The sequence below is a fragment of the Cheilinus undulatus genome, linkage group 21, assembly GCF_018320785.1.
Source record: "Cheilinus undulatus linkage group 21, ASM1832078v1, whole genome shotgun sequence".
Taxonomy (NCBI): domain Eukaryota; kingdom Metazoa; phylum Chordata; class Actinopteri; order Labriformes; family Labridae; genus Cheilinus; species Cheilinus undulatus.
Genome location: NC_054885.1, coordinates 28,129,936 through 28,150,548, shown reverse-complemented (window position 1 = coordinate 28,150,548; position 20,613 = coordinate 28,129,936). Strand labels below are relative to the sequence as shown.

The 20,613-nt window shown below is 39.7% G+C and overlaps 2 protein-coding genes across 7 annotated transcripts; one reads left to right on the top strand and one right to left on the bottom strand.

The window, feature by feature from the left end:
* Window positions 1-19: 19 nt before the first annotated feature.
* Window positions 20-2,181, top strand: arl16 (ADP-ribosylation factor-like 16). Its single transcript, XM_041777659.1, has 5 exons — window positions 20-140; window positions 614-669; window positions 760-876; window positions 967-1,082; window positions 1,198-2,181. Exons 1-5 carry the CDS (start codon window positions 65-67, stop codon window positions 1,361-1,363), a joined length of 531 nt encoding a protein of 176 aa, XP_041633593.1. The 5' UTR covers window positions 20-64; the 3' UTR covers window positions 1,364-2,181.
* epn3a (epsin 3a) lies at window positions 2,167-20,318 on the bottom strand. 6 transcript variants are annotated; one of them, XM_041777655.1, is made up of 11 exons: window positions 20,034-20,318; window positions 14,844-15,605; window positions 11,748-11,866; window positions 11,032-11,109; window positions 10,503-10,619; window positions 6,399-6,482; window positions 6,077-6,203; window positions 5,733-5,900; window positions 5,552-5,644; window positions 3,857-4,093; window positions 2,167-3,467 (listed from the first exon to the last, which is right to left on the bottom strand). In XM_041777655.1, the coding sequence occupies exons 2-11, from the start codon at window positions 15,439-15,441 to the stop codon at window positions 3,172-3,174; spliced, it is 1,917 nt and encodes a 638-aa protein (XP_041633589.1). In that variant the 5' UTR covers window positions 15,442-15,605; window positions 20,034-20,318; the 3' UTR covers window positions 2,167-3,171. The 6 variants fall into 6 exon arrangements, with proteins under 6 accessions (XP_041633589.1, XP_041633587.1, XP_041633588.1 ...); XM_041777653.1 differs by having other exon boundaries at window positions 2,239-3,467; window positions 5,552-5,647; XM_041777654.1 differs by having other exon boundaries at window positions 2,239-3,467; window positions 5,552-5,647; window positions 14,844-15,602.
* Window positions 20,319-20,613: the final 295 nt, after the last annotated feature.

Genomic DNA, 20,613 nt, shown 5'->3' with positions numbered 1-20,613 from the left:
GAGGCTACATCGCTTTCATGCTACTTCACATTGGCTTCGCTATGCTTTTTGCTGTTAGCCCGACATGAGCAGTAATGAAATTTGTTTGCTTCTTGGAGCTACTGGTGTCGGAAAAACGTTGTTCTTGAAACGTCTACAAAATATCCTTTGTGCAGAGATTCACTGTTTGAATTGGAAGTTAAGAAAAGGGTATGAAGTGAGGTAAAGTGTTTAGCCAACAAGCTAATCGAGGGCTGAGCTAATGTGGATGCAATAACGTAACTACGCGATTGTGACGTCAAATAAATAATACATAATCAAATACTTCCTGTTATATATTTACCTGTATTATGAATTATCATTTTCCGTCCATGTCGGTCAAACTCGTTCTATTTTAGATGAGTATTTGCGCAAATGCAGGCACAAAACATCAGTTAACATCATAAATAACAGGTGAATCAGTAATGTGCTACTTCAGTTAGATGAAACATAACCCATTTATTTAAAACTGCACTTGACTATCCAAATAAATGATCGTGAAAGATTGTTACTGGACTATTGCATTTTTGCCTTTTGTGGTGTATTACATGTCAGCTGTGGCTTCTATGGATATTTTTCCTTATATTTTGTTTACACCTCAGCTTGCATGGATTAGGTGAATTGGCTTCACCTCCTTCTACTCTGCCTACAGTAAGCAATAACAGAAATCAGTTTTAAATCAGGTTTTATTTTGATAATATACCTCCATGTGAACTCTCTGGTCTCCTTTAACCTCCACAGGTAGGGACGAACCTGACAGACCTGACACTGAAGAGGAAGAAGGTGACATTAAGAGAGTTGGGAGGCTGCATGGGCCCTATATGGCCAAGTTATTTCAGAGACTGCTCCTCTGTTATTGTAAGTTTTTTGCATATATACTGATATGTCAATGGTGAGTAAATTGATGGTTTTTGGAGTAAAGGTTTTCTTTTTCTGATTATTTCTTAGTTCATGGTGGACTCTTCCAACATTGCGCAGATATCCTCCTCCTGTATCCAGCTGCTCTCAGTACTTTCTGCCGAGCCTCTGTGCAGTGCCCCAGTGCTTATTCTCTTCAATAAAAGGTGCCACTCTACACATAAATATTGATTCTCACATTCACACTGTTAAATATAATTGTAATGTTGTGGTCTTTCAGTGTAAGCTGCCACTTGACATTTTCATTGCATCTCTTTCTAGGGACATGCCTTGCACTATGAGTCTTACAGAAATAAAGTCCCTCTTCAGAATGGATGACATCATTACATCTGCATCTCAGGCAATCACAACTCTGGAATTCAGCGCTCGCACAGGACAGGGACTCCAGGAGGTGCTAACTTGGTTGGAGTCCATTACAGTGAAGTGAACAGTCTTAAATTTGCATCTTAAAAAAGTGATGCTACTCTCACAGGACTCTGAAAGACCCCAAGCCTTTTTGCAAGAGCTGTCAGTATCCTTGTTGTGAAAGTACAGTTTACAGAATATCTTCTATGTTTTAATGATGTGCCTAATGTTGGATACTGTGAAAAAAGTGTCAATACATACAAAAAGAACTGGTTATTACCAGATATCTGTCCCATGTAAATATGGTGCTATAAATAATGGTAAAAGGGGAAGGAGATATTACAGTAAGTATTTTATTAGACGTTTTTGGTATCATGGCAAGGTGGAATGATGTAGATAGTCAATTGTAAATGTGTTAAATGAACACGTATTTGTGTCAAAGAACTGTTTATATCAGTAACTATCACTGATAAAACTCTAGACACAAGCAGTGAACTAAGGACAGACTGCAGTGTAGTTAAAACATGGATTTGTATGTCCTTCTAAGACTGAATGAAAACCCTGTAGTTCTCTAGTGATTTTTCTATGGAGAAAATCCAATGGGAGATGTTGGGTAAATCAACTTAGGTCAGGCAGACATAACACCTCAAGGCCTTTCAATTTCAATTTAACATATCAAACAAGGATCATATGTTTCAACATATTCTTAAAATTGTAATGTAATTGTATAAACAGATGACCATTAGAACCTGTTAATGAGTGCTCTGTCTTTCTTTTGCCCTTTTCTGATCACTGTATTTTTTTCCTTACATGTGAAAAGAGGGTATGCTGTGTTTTATTATCTACTTGTATGTTTTGTCTATTGAATAAAAATCTACAAATGAAGTCTTATAAATTAAACATGTTTGCAGTGCATGGCATTTCCAACTGATTTCTGCAACTTTTTTGGCATAATAGTAATGATGCATGACCAGAAGGGGGCATAAAGTGCACAAAAAACTGTAACTGTTACTGGGTGTGTGCTTGGGATGTGATGACTTCATATTAATGGCATTGATATGACAGAAGATGAAAAATACAACCAAAGTGAAACCAACAGAAGAATGAAACATTGTTCTTATTATACCCTTATATTTGATGAGAGTCAGTGTTTCACAAGCAATGAATTAAACTTATGATTCATACATTTTCTATTGTCTTGATTATTGTAAATTCAAAAGAACAGTCTTCCCAAACTATAATTTCATTCAGTTAACCCCAGCATTTCAGTTTGTTTTGGTAAAATCATGTGCACCCCTATGTTCCTCTTAAGATCTGGTCCATCAGAATCCTCACAAAGTTCACCTCACTGATACAGCAACATTTGAAAAATGGGTCAGGTTCCCATCTCCTGTCTTATTACAAAAACACGTTCCTGTTTTTTGAGTATATGACAGCAGCATTGACCGGCTAAGCCAATCATGAGTGAGCAGGAGACTTGGTGACAAATGCTATAATACATGTTTCTTTGATATTAAGTGACAATCTTTTTTTTTTTTTATCAAACTGTGCTTTTGTGTGAGTTTTTATCCAAAGTCAATTCACAATATGCCACGGAAAGTATTTTGAAAACAGTGACACTAGTAGCTTCTGATTCAAAAGTGTCATCCCTTTTTATATCACATTACTGCATTCATGACATCAGGAGCAGGAAAGGTTGTTGCAGTGAAGAGCAGCTTGAATCAATCTAAGGGTTACTGTGTTATGCCACATTATAAAAATGACAAAGAACAGGGCTTTCATAAAGGTCCTTGGGTCTGCAGTTCAGCCTTCAGTTGGAGTTATATTTCATCAGCATAAACTGAAGGCATTCCCCCTTTTATCTAACATGTTTCCCAGTTTTGTTGGTCCTCATAAGAAAGGGTTCTGACTGCTCTGAGTAGCAAGTGATCCCTCAGCGCTGGCCGACGAGAAGGGCATTAAGGGCTCAGGGAGGTTCCCTGGCAGCTCCAGACCAGGCTGGGTGGGGTGAGTGAGTGACGAAGGGAGACTGGCAGGCTGATGGCTCATAGGCAGAGGCAAGGAGGCACTGTATGGGAGTGAAGTAGCGTTGGGAGCTGCAGAAGTGGAGCCCGCACCCAGTTGATTCAGACTTAGTTTTGGCTGCTCGGTTTGGAATGGATTGTTGGGGGATGGAGCACTCAGAGCTAGACAGAAAGAAAAACAAATTATTGGGTTTGCTTTTCACAGAAATGTTAATAAGGCATGTGTTAATAAAAGTTTGAAAGTTCTGAAAAGCACAACAGTTTCAAATGACACAAAAAACCCCATTAAATATTTCTATACATTTCACAGCAGTAAATAGCTGGCCATATCCTACAAATAAAAAAAATGTTATTATAAGGCCACATAATACAAAAAATCTGCAGGTTGGCTCTATTGAAAAGAGCAAATATTAAATAGAAAAGGCATAAAAATACAAGGAGACAAAAGAGTGAAATATTTATCATAAAAACATATATACATCAGAAGTTACATTAAGTATGACAGATTAGCAACTTAAAGTTGCATTTATAAATATAAATGGCAAAAATACCTGACAGAAAGGGGTTCTTGTTCTTGGCTGAAGGATTTGCTGGGATTAAGCTGTCCAGATTCACCAAAGAAGCCGCTGCAGGGCCCAGGAAAGCCTCAGGTGTCCGGCAGGTTCGCGGGCTGGGAGCAGCAAGGCTTTCTCCAAGACGTGACAGGTCAAACAGCTCAGGACTGTCCACCCCTCGCCCATTCACACCCATCTGACCTCCATCCATGGCTTCATCGAATAGATCCCCATCTGATGAGCAGAACAAGAATTATAAATGTGTGGGATGCACAGCATGTGACTGCTTATCTGTAACGTTACAGGTAGCATCTAGCAATACGTCTCCCACAGAATGGAACTGTTGCTGTAAAATGGATGGACAATGTTTTGTTATTTGAAAAAATTGGAAAGAATTTATTAACTTTAACAGAAAAACTCCACAAGTAGGCCTACATTATACCATAGGCTGCATCACCTTTACAGGAGAAAATAATACCAGAGATTGCTTCCCTCTCTATAATGTGATTTTTAGCAGACTGTTCAGCTTTCAGCAGGTAAAACATGTACATAGGAGGACACTGTCCAATAACTAAGGGTGTACTTTGTATTGATTTCATTATTGATGCATTAAAAATTGATGAAGAATCATCCTATTAGGTGATACTTAAATATTATATTTACAGGAAGTTTAAATTTTAAGTAAAAGTGACTTTGTTCAACAAACAAATGAAAAAAATCATCTGCTTCTTCTTGAATCTGAGAATCCAAAGCTGTGAAATTAGAAGATGGTCTCTCTTGAGTTGCTACACCCACTAGAAGCAGACAGAAATAACAGGCATAAAAATGTCAGTGTAGTTGACCTTCAGCATTTTTGGGTAAAATGTAGGACATTTGATTCTATGGCTAAATAAAGCTATGGGCTTTTTGAGGACTTTAACTTCCACCTCAACTCTCATCTTTCAATGTGTAACCTGGCATGTCAGATAGGCTGCTCATAAACCCATGGCATGTGATATATTTCACATGCATCAGGCCAACACCACAATATTTTAGAGGGGCAGAGAGTGTAGAAAACCACAGAGGATGATAGGGGGAACATTTTGTCTGTCACATTTATTGCAGGCCAATCAGAGCAACAAACATGTATAGTGGGATGCACTACCCCAGCTGAGGAATAAACTGCATAATGCAAGCTTGATGTGCAGCCATTTCCATATCATAACACGATTCCTTACAGTGGAGCCAGCTGGTAAACTCTTGGCAAAAAACATGACCAAACTTGACCAAAAAAGCTTTAAATGTTGTTCTTTGCTCTTCTTTCTATGAAGAAATGTCCGCGTTAATCTCTCCAACAGTGTCTCTTGTTTCTAGGATTGCAGTCAGTTCAACTAAACCATGCCTGTAGCTCCTGCCTCTTTCTTCTCATATGATTCTGGTTGGTCCAGTCATTGACCAGCATCAAGCATTTTAGTTCAAAGTTTCGCGAGATAGACCTGCATGATGACATGGAATCTGGCCAATCTATCTGCTTTGCAAGGTTAGAGCTATTGCACATACAGGATGAATTGGAAGGCAGCAGTTCTTTGTGTTTAATATTCACAAGAATGGGATGTACAGACAGACACACGAGCAAAAAAAAAACAAAAAAAAAACATACTGCCTCAGGTCATAGCTGCTGGTGGCAAGGAAGCATAGAAATACATTGTTTACCTGAAGGACTTCCTGTTCTCGGAGATGGCTCTCTGGCAGCTCCTCTGAGTGCTGGTCTGTCTGATGGGACTGAGAATGGATCGACTCCAGAGGCTGCTAAAAATATTTGAAATATGAATGTGACTTCTCCTGTTTGTCTTTGGCTGAAGCATGGAGTGCATGTCAGCAGCCCATTACTGACCTGTGTCGGCAGGGAAAGCCCACACTTTGCCCGCAGCATTGGCGTTGGAGACACTGCTCTGCGGGTCATCCCAGGGGTCTGCTGGTGGCTCCCACGGTGGAGGGGGGCTGTTGGAAGTTGGTGGTGCCATCCAGGGAGGATCCACTCTGGAGGTGCTGGTGCTTCCTTCTTCAGTGACACAGACGTGAGTTAGAAAAAGAAAGAGGCTTTAAATGTACAGCCGAATCCTTATGGAAGGTCGAGGATGTTTGAATAAAGTCAGGCTACTAATGTTTCTGCGCTCTATATACATCCTATAGAATAAACATCCTGCTTTGGTCATTGTAAGCTAGGTCAAGGCTCACCCAGGGAGTCCCAGGGGTCTGCTCCTCCAACACGTGCAGCTGCTTGATGTGGGGCATTACTCCACCGGTCAACAGGAGGTTGGTCTGAGGGCACTGCAAAGACATCTACCAGGTCCATAAAGGCCGTCTGACCAGGTAAACAAGAAAATGTACGTCAGTTCAGGATCTTGCTTCAACATTTACAGATAATTCTCTAGTGAGAATTTTTCACCCTGTATTAATTGATTTAGTTGTTAAATCAGAATAAACCTTATGTTAACTGCAATCTACAGTTACATTTCATCACCCCCATTAAGATCTTCCATACCCCAATATTTCATACCCCGCCTTTAGACTCCATCTCACGTTTGCTCTCCTCCAGAGCCTTCTGAAGCATCGACTCATCTCCTTGGCGACTGAGTTGCTCCTGTCAACGGATAAAGACACATGGATGCCTGTAGGCGTTACAGCTTCCAGCAAAAAATCACATATTGCCTCATCATATTATATTTATTACTCGAAAACCACACACCAAAGCAAAAGCCAGCTGGAGATACTCCCAGACAACATATGACCCGTAGATAGACAAGTTCAATGGGTATAAGCCAGAGTATAATACATAATCATAGAATATATAGAGTATGGTATATTAAGTTTTCTGGTCACAGCATCACTGACAGAGCACTTTTTATTGTGCAACGGTGCATTAGCATACAGAAGGTAAAAACATGAAGACTGTGAGACAGGGAGAGAGAGGTGGAAAAAAAAGGTTGCCAAATTCAACACAAAAAAGCAGCAGGAAAACAACTTTAAATAAGGGGAAGCAAGGGATGTTAATACACAGTGAGAAAGCATTTTAAAGAATGTGGTCATAATAACAAGAATAATTTAGAAATACAGCTTCCCTGCAATAATAAAAGAATAATAATGGGGTTAAAGTGGGAACACACTGCATAATTTATGTCCAAGCTCTAAGCTATAACCCTTATGTAGCCTTGTTGTGTGTTTGACTTGTTTTTCAAGCCCATGTAGAGTAAGAGTACTGCAAAATAGTGTAAAAATAATTATTACTACACAATACTGTATGCTACAGATTTTACCTCAGTCTGCTGCATTTCTGCAGTCAAATATTCTGCTTGAATAAATATAGCTGAATATCTGAGTCAGCTAAAACTCCATGATAGTACCCTAGGCCCTAACATCCTCTGCTGTGCAGTCATATTTTAGTGACCTTTTTTCTAACATTTACCAAAGTTTCTTGTCTTATTGGCTAAAGCAATCTGATTAAACTGAGCACTTACCTCATCATACCATTACTTACAGTTAAGTGTAGAATGCTAGCAATGAAGATATATGTACAAGGTTAAAACAAATTCATGTTTGGATTGTAGCACTGGTGCTTTGTGGATTTAGCATGAGACTCAACAGCATTTCCCAAGATTAAAAAGCTTTTCTGCAAATCTTGCAAGTCGGCATTGTTTGCCCCTGCAGAGTCCTGGTTGTGCTGAACTTCTTTCATTTCAGAATTATAGAGGCCACTGTGATCTTGGTAACCTTCAGTGCAACAGAACTTTTTTGTAGCTTCCCCCAGGTCTATGCCTTGCAGCAATCCTGTCTGAACTCTGCAGGCAGCTCCTTTGACCTCATGGCCTGGTTTTTGCTCTGATATGCATTGTCGGCTTTGAGGCCTTCTATAGAGGCGTGTGACTTTCCAAATCATGCCCAATCAATTCAATTTACCACAGGTGCACTCTAATCAGGGTGTAGAAACATCTCAGCAAAGATCCAGAAAAATGAGAGGAACTAGAGCAACATTTCAAGTGATTTTGAAAACGGTCTGAATACTTCTGTAAATGTGATATTTTCTTTTTATTAGCAAAAATTTCAGCATTTTTAAATCACTGTCATGATGGGGTAAAGGGTGTAGACTAATGAGAATAAATATATATATATATATATATATATATTTTTTTTACTGTAGCATTAGACTTCAACATAAAAAAATGAAAAAAGAGGGGGGGTCTGAATAATTTCTTAAATGCACTCTATGCAAAATGAAGATATTTTAAGATATTTCCTGACCTTACATTTTAAATATCTGATTAAAAGCTGTTAAAGGATCTGTGAGAAACCTGATGTGACTTATGGCATAAAATTGTTTGCATACTTTTTTATGTGCCAGCATTATATTCAGCTGCTATCGTACAATATTTCCTAAAAATGGTAAAATGGTCTTGCACTGATGGGAGCATTACTGTAATTTCTATATGCTCTTAAAAATTTTGATGTACAGTGCTTAACAAATTCATTAGACTACCTGTCATATTTGTCTCAGAGACCATCCAGCATCATGAAGTGCTTTAATGCAGACTCTTTCATTTTTAGTGAGCTCTCTGTTTTACTATTTTGAACAGGAATGAGGAATTTCAAACTGGATTCACCTTTTTATACCCAAATTTGAGCTGGCTCACTGGGCTTCTCTGAGAAGTCAGAAATTAATCAAGCATAACATTCAACCACCAAAACTAATTTTTCTGTTCAGGAATGCAAGTAAATAACTATAATTTGACATATTAATCAAGACATAATAATGTACTTTACTGTTTTTTCAGTTTTTTTGTAAATCAGTAAATTTGAAAATTCATGGATAACAATAATAATTATATTTTAGCATTAAAAATATCATTCGGGTTAAAGAGCGTCTAGATATTGGTGTATTAACCATTGCAGAAACATAAAAAATGATTTTGGTAATTACCAATGCTGTTAATTTAGGGCAGCTGTGGCATAAACCTTACTTTGGGTGGTGGTCTCAAAAATTTGTTAAGCAATGTATCTGTCCCTCGTGCTTTGTTTAAATTCTATTGACCCCTGTTTCCAGATTCCATTATCAAATGATGATGATGTCTTCTTGTGCACACTGCTTTATTTCTTAGTTATTATCCTTTCATCTTAAATATCACACAGTTTAGCTGTAAAATCTGTCCAGCTGAGCTGAATGAAGTTGTTTAAAAAGTGCAAAAAGCTGGATAAACACATGACACAATGTATTGAAGCTGTGGAAAAATTGCAATCAATTTGGAGTTATTAGTCACAGAAAAATAAAGTGCAATTAAAAAGTTTATGCAGAGGCCACACTGTTATGTCATTACAGAACTGTCCAGAGCAGCTTTGTTAATTTAATAGAAACAAGTCAAAAAGTGACTGTGCCCTTAATTTTTATCATTTCATCCATCTCAAAGATCAGCATAATCTGACCTCAATTAATTTGCTGCTACTCCTGTCTGCCTCTGGTGAGATACCACATGCACACTCATACAATCATACATATGTGCAAAGATTTATCCAAACTACATCTACATCATACATCTATTGATGGGCAGTATTCTCCTTTAAATTAATCTATGTTCCTGTTTAAAAGATTGTAAAAAGTTTCCAAGTTGGTGCCATTCAAAGGGGTGGTCTTTCTGATTATATCATTACTATTATTTTAAATGTACCTGTAATGCATTCTTTATCATATTATCCATATATGTGATGAGTTGGGATTAATGAATTACTAAACCTGTAATAAATTTGAATATGTTTTTTAAATCGGTCTCTATTGTAACACCTTACCTTACCTAACACCTTACATGAATGAAACAAGCTTTGAGCTTTACTGGCATTCATTCATCTTTACAAGAATTAATCAATATTTTTCCATCCCTTGACAAGACCAGTCGACATGGGTGGCCTGAAAGAACTACAGCTATAGTAGCAGTGCCATAGAGACACAAGAAACATTAACAAGCACTGTAGGCGTTTTCAGCATAGACTGTAGAAAGCAATTGACTCCAGTAAGTCTGAGTGATGTCACCCATAGAATTACTGAAGCTGTTTTTGAAGCCAATCTATGGCAGTTGCCTTATTGAAAAATCCTGCCTTAGGTAAACTTTCAGTCAGCAAAGAATTGAAGCTGTGCGGTAGCCTCCTGACAAGCAGCTACACCCTGCTGGCTTGCAGTCACAGAAGTCAAACCCCAGTCATGCAGAACTCGTATTCTTCTTAAAACCAGAAGAAACAAGTTGTGAAAAATTCACCCCATGTACAGTGAGTACCTATAAAGGCATTGACTATTTCATCTAAAATAGTTTTTCAACCAATCTGAAAATGTTATGTCTTCTATAAAAGTGCAAATTAAATCATGGAGTTTGTATGTGACTTTCTCTGCTTCTGCAGCCACCCTTAAGTGCACTCTTGAGGAACAGCAGTTTGTTTCATTTTCACACTGGCTTCATTTGTCAACACTGGAGGTTCCTGCTTGGTTTTGCACCATGAAAGCTTGGTTACAATATGGCCAAATTAAAAATCATGATGCCAGTTCTTCTACTATCAGTTTAAGTTTTTAAACTTATGTTCCCATCAGTAAATGGCAGATGGCCAAAAGTGACCCAAAAAAACGTACCTGCTGGTGCTCCTCCTTGCTCAGACTCAGGGCTAACTGCAGCTGGGTTTCCTCGTCCATATCCATAGTTGGAGGTACACGTTGGACTGACTGTGGGGATTTCAATCGGGGAGGAGACTGAAATCAGTTTTTGGTGGGGAAGAAAGTGGAAAAAATCAGGGACATCCTCTCAATACACAGCATGCAGTACATTTGTGCAAAGTTAGAGTAGAGGAGTTAAGTCTGTTGTCATTCCTTGACACCACACCAGAGGTCAGTGTTTGATGTAGGTTTCTCACTAGAGGAGGAGAGATCTAATGGTTAGTGGAACAGAAGGATAAGGATTCTTTGATTAGTCATTGGAGAGAGTTACATGTCCACTGGCTGTTTGGGAGTGAGGGAGGAAAGTGATTAGTGCATGCAGCTGTTTCTCAGAAGGGCCCAAACTTGGCAGTGAGGTTGTTTCAGTGTACAGAGCAACAGGAGATGCGCTTCAGGGAAAAAAAAAAATGCAAAGGAAGTTTGGTCCCTGGTCCCAGCATACTTTTACCTTCTTGGCCTCCTCTTTACTGAGACTCATAGCGATCTGGAGCTGGGTCTGTTCATCCATGTCCACTGTGGGAGGCGGCTAGGGTCAAGCAGGAAGGATTAGGGAAAAGACTGGTCAAAGGAAAGGTAAAAGCACGCTTGATTTTGTGAAGGGATGGGATTCTTTAAAATACATCATGTTTAAGGATGATTAAGAGGAGAGGTGTATCTACATAATCAAGTGTAAGAATTTTAGTTTGATCACTAATATTCAGATCTGACTGGTTTGATTGGAGGAGCTGTTAAGCATTATAATTTTACTCTACAGTGGCTAAGCAGAAGCCACAGTGGGCGATGACTGCCCTTGCTGTGGAGATGAGAGCGTGCAGGAGTGGATCAATGCACACATCCTGTCTGGCTTCTCACTCTTTCACTCATAGCCTCCTCACTCTTCAGCGAGAAAGCTTGTCTTTAACACTGATTGGTCAAAGTGCCATTAATGACCACATCGCAGACAGAGTTGATGATATCACTTTTGGTTAAAGGTTCTGGGAAATGGCGGCCCACCAGAGACAGGGAGTAGGATTTTTTTTCTGCGCCATGACAGGCAGTGATCAAGTTAAATGTTTCATAACAACATAAAAACAAACAGGTCAACAGCGGGGCAGCTGAGAAGCCCTTGTTTGTCAGGCGTATGTGCTCTGAGGATAAGAAGTTTGTGTGTGCATATTGAGGTACCTTTTCACTTTCTTCTCGGCTCATAGCCAGGGCCAGCTGCAGCTGCAGCTCCTCTTCTCCACTGGTCGAGGGACGAGCTTGCTCCATGTCTGGGGCAAGTCGAGGTGAAGAAGTGGATGCTACATAGACAGAGGAGGAGCAGAAGGGTTGGGGTGTTTAGCAGTAGAAGGGGGGTGTAAACAGAAACATTGACAGACAGAGGTGTTTAGGAAAGAACATGTATTGCAACTGAAGAAATACTTCTAAAGTCAGAAAAGAGATGGCCATGTTTTGCATGTTAATTTTTTTCCATGGCAGGTTGTTAAGGGCCTTTGCTGGCATTGCTTGCCACGGTCTGCCTGCACTGAGAACAATGGTGCGCCTGTGTGGAGAGTTAGGGTGGGAGGGGGAGAGGAATGGATGGGTTGGAGTGAGGCCCATCTTACTACCCTGAATCTTCTTGGTGGGTTCCAGCACTCAGGGGGGGGAACTGGGGTGCCAGGCTGTGGGTCATGGGGCTAAAAGAGGGCTGCGTGTCACATGTTAGCAAAGTAATCATTCCTACTGTGCTGCCCTCAAAATATCCCCTGTCTCAGCTGGAATGCCTGCTGGCAATTGGCTGCTGCCAGGCACCTGACCCCCATCCGATGCCATCTATCAGTATTTTGTCCAACACTCCAACTGTGTGCCAGCATCTTAATGTCTCCAGGAAACCACCCTTGTCTCATTAAATGTCAAGCAAAAGATATATTTTCCTACACCAGCAGACACACATAAATCTACTATATATTACTCTCACTTTAAAAAAAATTGCAGTTTCTCACTCTGATTGACCAAATGTGAAATAGATGTGGTCATGAAGTATGAAAGCCAGCCTCTGTTTGATTAAATGAGGCTTTACACTTAACTTTTCTGGGGTTATCAGATGAGTATGGTTTCTTTCCTACACATGCTCCTTTGTAGAAAAGCCACATCACACATTCAGAGCCTGGAGGCGGGGGCTGTTCCTGCCACATGTTTCCGCTGGCACATTTTCAGGCCCCAAAAAGTGTGTGGAGAGGGTGTTTCAAGTAGAAAAACTATTTGAAGATAACAGTCGTGTGATAAATTAGTGGTAATAAAACAGTCAGATGTCTGACTTTTTACCATAAAACAGACCTCTGACATCAAAGCTGGTGCACAAACCACACAAAACCCCGAATTATAAGGTACAAGAAAGTCAAACCACTTTCACAAATGCTACTGAACATTTAGCTACTTGTGCTTTCCACAATACCACTAAAGTCTGATGTGTTTACTGCAGTTGAAAACTCCTATACATCATACTGTACGTCCTAACCAGCTCAGTAAGAGCACTGAAATTGCTTAACAGATGGTATCAGTGAAAGTAAACATGGCATCCAGTCGTGCTTTACATTAGGTCGAGACAAGCACACACAGGGCCTCCTCTTTTTTGTGAACCCAGTTTAGCTGACGTGACTGTAAACAGGAGAATGAAAGGAATGCAAATGTGAGAGCAAAATGATTCACTGCACTGAGACTATCAACAATTTAACATTATAGAATTAACAACTTGTATCTTAAAAACTGGAAGTAGAGATTTTTTTTTTAATGGCAGCTTCCATAAATCTGTCTTCTGTCATGTGATGGAATATTTTATATGAATGAATGAGAAATGCAGGAATGTGGTTGTTCAGTTACAGCCACAAGATCAGATTTTAATTTACCTAACAAACTGGTAACCTGCCATGTGTGCATTCCTGTCAATCGACTGATGACTTTTTTAAAGAAATATGCAGACAAGGTTCAGATTCTTCTGTTCTTTGAGGAACCAGAGCAGTGATAATTGTAGATGAGCACTTCTGTGATATTCATGATGCTTTCTCTTCGGCATAATTTCCTGAACCCCACTGGATCACCTCAGATCCCAACCAAATGCATTGTTTACAATATCTCAGGAACCATAAGACAGATCTCTATGGAGGAAAATGATTGGAAGCTTATTATTTTGCTGCTCTATAGATGGCTCCTGGTGTTTATATCCCATCCAGTACATTTGTAATTCAGGCACAAAGCACATTAGTAATTCAGAGCATTGATACTACAGTGACCAATCAGAGCCAGCCACAGGTTAACAGGAAGATCGATTTCTGCCAGTTTGTAAAGAAAATAAAATAGTTCTCTTATCCAACTAATGAGGAGATGATGTTTACATTAAAAAATAGGATTCTTGGGCATTTTGCTGGCTGGAATGCCACATGCACACAAAGTGTGGATTGATTTTATGGAGATAAAGTGATAGTTTCTGTTTTGTGTTTGTTAGCAAGTTGTATTTTTTTCTCCTAATAGAAAAGGCCTGAAGGAGCTAAATGCAGATGTAAAACATGGCTTGGTCATTGCTGATCCAGGTGTGATTTGTAAAACGTTCTATGAGATTCAATTTTAGTTTTGTTCATAAAATTGAAGAATGTTTCATTGGTTTGTTTTTTAAAACGATTCTGTTAACTGATTTTCATCAGTTAATTTTCAGTAAATTTTTATGTATTATTACTTCAGTCAGTTTCAGGTTATTTCAAAGACCACTGTGGGTTTTCCTTCTTTCTTCATTAGAAGGGTACCAACAATGTTGTCCATGTCTGTGTAGCTTTGGTTCATTTATCTGGCATCCTTGTAGCACAGATACTCTGATAGTCCAGGTTGTCCTAAAGAAAAAGATGTCTATAACTTGATTGTGCTTAAAAGAGCTGAGATTTTGCATACGTTTGGCATAAAAATAGCAGCAGGCCAAAAACCGCAGCCTGTTGGGTTCTAGGGGTTAAAATTCCTGAACACTTTCCCAAGTTTTTGGGTTAAGCTGTGAGTGTCTGAATTGTTCTCTCCTACTTAACCCAGAAATCTTCGTGCTGGCCCGCTGGGAAGTTTTCATAGTGAAGTCAATTTGAAAACTTAGCAGGATATATGCAAAATCTGGGATTATGCCATCAGACACTGTTGCTACATCTGACATTTTCATATTGGTATACTCTACTGGACAATAACTGATTAGGTGTGTATATGTGAAAAATGTTGAGGTTACATCACTGTTTATATGGAACATCAGATTTTCCTGCCACTTACAGTGAAAGGAGGATGGTGAGCCTCTGCACCTGCCAAATTCATCCCCATAACCTCCCGCTGAGCTGGGCTGGCTGGTGCGACGCCCTGGGTAAGGAGGAGGCATGGATCCAGAGCCTAGACCACTGGTAACACCGGCCATGCGTGTCTTAGTTTTAAGTGCTTGGCTCCTCTCCCTCTTTAGCTTCTCTTCATCTTTAAGCAGAGAAACCAGCTGCTTGGCCTTCTCCCTCACATTGATGCCCTGGTCTCGTCCGTCTCGATCTATGTACTGGAAGTCTCTGAGTGTCTGGATGGTGTATATATTCTCCCGGCACTCTTTGGCGACACGCTCAGAGCCTGTTTTGATCAGGTAATCCAGCAGTGTCATAGCCTTATAAACATGCCGCCAGTTTTTACCGTGATCGTTGAGCCGCTTCCAAATCATACCCATAACCTCTGTGAAAGCTACTACATTAAAGGTCAGGTCTGCGATCTCAGACATGAGTGAGCTAGGGGGACCCCAGGGATCGTTTGAGGTGGCCTCTCGGACTTTGATCTCGGCCTCTGTGTAGTTGTTGACCATGTTTTTCATCTGCCGGCGGAGCGATGAGGTCTGCATGATGGCAGCAGTGTTTCACAAGCAGCAGAAAGACAGTCAAACAGCAGGCCAGCCCACTGTACGGCTCCGAGCAAGATGGCGTAGTGGGAATGTGTTCAGTGGAACAAGGAAATTAAGTTCTCCTCTTGATGGGAACTTCAGTGACGTCCACAGGTGTGCTCCTGCTGAAAAGAATCACAAAATAAAACCAAATAAGATTTTTCAGGTCATCTTACCACTCTTATCTAAAATGTTAATGACATTGTTACTTTTGTACTTTTAACTTGGTTGTCAAAAGATTCTGGTCTTTAGTCTTACTTTCAACCAAAACGTGGGAGAAGATGAGAGGGAACTATCAACATTGCACAAAAACATCTGTGATGTTTTGGTAATGAAACTTTGCCACGGTTTCTATGCAATTTAGGCAGTATGCAGGTGCTTAAATGTCATTATAAAAGAATTTACTAAATATTGGATTTCTGAATTATAATTTTGTGCAATGTTAGGGGTGTAAGGGTACACAAAAAATTTTGTTTTAGTGAATTTTTGGTTTTAAAGTCACAGTTTGGTACATTTTAACTACAAAGTAGTTTACTGGGAAAAAGTCATGACACATAGGATTTCTTTTCTAAACTGGGAACATGAAAACTTTAACACATTGTCTAAAGTGCAGTATCACTGGTACAGGTTCTAAGCCTGCTAAGGTTATTTTTTTATAATTATAAAAACATATATCTATAAATTATTGTATATTTGCTGCAGCTTACTATCAAAAGGTATTCAGTAAAAAAAAGACTTTGAAAAAATTACGCAAAATATTAGAGGTGGTGGCGGGGCACCAGTTTGGATCAGTGGGTAGAGCAGGCGCCTATGTACAGAGGCTGTGGACCTTTAATGCACTAGTCCCGGGACTAGCCTGCTGTTTAGTGCTTGTCTTCCCTCCACTTTCTCTCCCCATATTTCCAGTCTCTCTTCAGCTATTCCATCGAAATAAAGGCAAAAAGCACCACAAAATAATCTTAAAATGAAAAATGGGGATTGAAAATCTTTAGTAATGCCTTAATCAAGACTCTTCAATGATCTGTGTTCCAGTCTGTGCCACTATTGATACTTTTCTGTTTGACAGAAGCTGAGTGGAGCTTGTGTTAAGGGGTTAAAATGTTGTAAATCATTCAGTTATATCTGCTTTATATTGCTGTACTTAAAAAAATCCCCTCTAAACATTAATCAAGTTTCTGAACCTTCCTTTTGTCTTATCTTACACAAATGATGACATTTTCACTTTCATCTAATTGTTATTTTACTGAGCTGGCACTGATCACATAATAACATGACTCTTTAAATGTGCTTATCAACTTTCATCTGAGTAGTTTCACAATGGATTTCAACAGGGGATTCATACTTTAACCATGGCTAATTGGTGCAGATGAGGAGGACAACTGTTCTGCAGCAGCTAAAATCAGGGTTATAACTCTAGATGCTACTTGCAGCTGTAGTTTTTTTATTCCCAGAAGACGGTTAAAGTAGTGTTATTTGATTCACAATGCTGATGTGCTTGGAGCTTATTCTCCCTTTCCCTTTGCAACTGACACATGTTTGTGCACAATGATCTGTGTGGTGCGTTCCCACTTTCCAGTCTGTGTGGGGAATTCAGATTTCCACAAATGTGGAAATTTACAGTGGCAGCAAGGTTTAAAAGGGCTTTTCTGTGTGGAGTGTGCATGGGTAGGTTCTCTCCATGCCCCAGCTTTCAAAGATATGCTCATTAAGTTAATTGGTGAATCTTCATTGTCTGTAGGTGTGAATGTTGTCTGTCTCTGAATGTCAGCCCTGTGATTGACTAGTGACCAGCCCCTGCCTCTCGCCCATCGTCAGCTGGTATTGGCTCCAGCCCCCCATGACTTCAAATGGGATAAGCAGTGTAGATAATAGTTGGATCTGTACTTGTCCTGTATCAAAACAGTCCAGTGTAAGTACATGTACTTTTACACTCACATGTCATCGTATCAAAACAGGTATGAATATAGCTTGAGTTTTTCTAGTATTCAAGGTCAAAACTCTGCAACAGGGACCATCCCTTTAGTGACTACAGCTTCACTTCTGTACAGTTGTCATGCTGTCATTTCGCCTGGAAAGACAGAAAAACAACTCAGCACCACTAAGTGATGTGAAATACAATACTCCAGCTCAGTTTGCCAGGAACAGATTGAGAGATCTGGTTGAGGGATTAGTTTTTAATCACTGTCCATCTTGGCGTCTTGTTCCTGAATTCCATTTTATGAATGATTTCTACTTTTTTATGAAGAGAATATTAGTTTCATGTATTAGGCCGAATGACTGAGTTTTTCCTTGCAGTGTTATCAGAAACTCTGAGAGGGGAGGAGGCTCCACCTCTCCTGTTTTTCTGACCTGATTACATCACCACAGCAGCAAAAGCATTTCAAGACTCACACAACATTTACAGCTCAACCAAACTCTTACATTCACACACAGACATCTTTCAGAAGCATGTCTTCAAATCAAATTTGCTATTTTTCTCTCTCTACTTTTATAATTAGGAAAACTGTATTGAATTATATAGCACAGTATCACTTTTCCCTGGACATTAGACTTCTACTCCTCACAGTCAGGTCAGTGAGTCAGTCAAACTGAAAAATCTCCACTCCCTGGTCCGTCTCATGGATTCAGAATTGAGATGCGTGAACATGTACAATCAATCGCTTCACTTTAGAGTCAAGTGCTGTGTCATGAGTAAGCACTTACAAAATATCAAACAGGGCCAAGAGATGAGAGATAGGTTTTAAAGTGGTGTCTGTCAACTCTTTTGGTTTTATGCCCAACAACTGAAGTATTTTTAGACTGATACTGAAATTCCAGATTAAAAAATACACAGTACTAATATACATATGTTCATGTATGAATATGCAGTATGCATAAGCTGGGATCAAAGTAGACAATTCTACTGAGAGTTTTGGCCTGATCTGCACCAATATGAAAATGCAATGACACTTCAGAGGCTGTTTTCTTAATCTAATAACTCACTTGAAGAGTGAGTGGCTAACATAGATATATGTGCCAGAAAACAGTAAATTTAATCCTCAATTTCTGTGTCTCTGAGTTCTAATCAATTTGTTTAAAAATCTGAGAGGATCGTATTTCTCCCGAGTGGTTGGGCTTTAGCTAATTCAACTGACACGCCCTCACCATCCGAGAGCAGATTTTACTGCCTCATTTTTCATGATGTTGAAGCTCAATTTTATCAACTTAAAGATGTTTTTCATGACTAAAATTAGGCCTGGTGGTTCATAACACAGTGGCCTGTCATACCAAAAACCTAAAATAAAGATTTTATCACTTTACAAGGACTTAAATACATGATTATTCCTTTTTACTCAATTCTAGTCCAGCCCATCATCAATGTCTGACTGAATGTATAGCTAGGTATTATGTATGGGCACATAAAGAACACCATACCAATATTGATCTGTTATGGCCTAGTTTGATAAATAACTGGTTTTAAATGAATTATCCTATACGTTTAGTAGAGAAGTAAATTCTGATTGTGTTAAGTCAAACTTGAGATGTAAAACTGAAAGCATTATAGCATTTAAACCCCCCAGCATGCTCTAGTAATGCCACCGTGAATGAAAGGTGACAGCATCAAACCAGACTGCGGTATCAGGCATCATAATATGACCAAGCCGCATGCTGGAAATAGATTTTTAAGTGGTGGTGACGGACAAAATGTTTGAGGCGCAGCTGGCCACAGGTTAGATCTCAAGTGGTTGCCCAGTTCACCACCCAATCCCATTACCACCTGCGCCCTGGTTCTTGTGGATTATCTGACTGTTGAGGAAATACGATAGTCATTTAAAATCTACTCTTCCTGTTATTTTATTCAAATCGATGTCTTCACAATGGAGGAAGGGTTTAGATGTTGTAATACATCAGAAGGTGGTATTTAGGCAGATTTCTAATCCGATCCTCATACTGTTGTGCTCAAACTCATTAGGAAATAATTCACTTTGGGACAAAATGCAGTCACATAGATCAGAATAATACTGTAGTAGAGAGGCTGTAGCATACTTCCTCTATACACTTCCAATTCTCCCTCTATCCTAACTTTGTTTTTCTCATCTTTAAATAAACAATGACCTTGACATAAAGGCATTTTGGTCTTAACTGCACTAAATAGTATGTATCTGAAATTCAACTCACCTGTAAAGCTATTTTATGTTCAGAAATCCAGCATCGTGTAAACTGAGCCCCCTATTTCCAAACCCTCCCGAGGCTATATAGACTAAAGTGTTCCCAGATCAGGCCTCGGCCAGGTGTGTTTTAATATGCGCTACAAATATGTGAAAACAATACACCGCTTCATAAAAGCACAGGTCCCAATTGAACTTCCTTCTCTGTCATGTCCTCCCTGTCCCAAACTGGGACGGCTGCTCGGGACATTATCATTCACGTTGCGTCAAATGGGACGACCGGGGAGGTAAAGAACTATGGGACCGTGACTCAGCGATGTTTCCGAGTTCGAAAGTTAAAACCTCGACCAAAAAGACGAGAAGAAACACTGAATTCGACTCCCAGCTTCCACTTTCTCCTCTTACCTTCATGTCATAGCGCGTCAGCGGGCTCCAAAGTTGGGGAGGCTTCGGGTAGAAGGAGAAACGCCTCCGCCTCTCGACATATCCCGTGGAGCTTTCGGACTGAGAGAAACGAGACAAGAGTCTGAAAAGATTTGTTGAATCAGAGAGAAAAGCATCCGCGGAGAGCCGCGCGCGCTCACAACGAATCCGAAAGTGTCGCGCGGCGGTGCTGTGCTGCTAGCGAACTAAGTTGTGTGTTCATAACACAAATCCGCTGGGCTTGCAGATGGAGCAGGCCCCCCTTCAGAACACACATACACACACAGAGTGAAAATGGATGTAGAGGGAGAGGAGAGGGAGGGAGGGAGGCCTGCTCGGTGCATGCAGAGTCAGACTTAACCCTTTCACTGCCGGATGGAAAAAGCATCTGTGCTTCTGATCTGTACAAAGGTAATTAGCCTAGACAATAGAAAGGGTTTAAGAGGTGATTGAAAGCATGGACTTCAGTTTTTATCTTTTAAAAAAAATTCAAATATTTAATTTGTCTCATATCTATTCGAACAATAGTTAGGACAGGATTTCATTTCATCAGATAAATGAG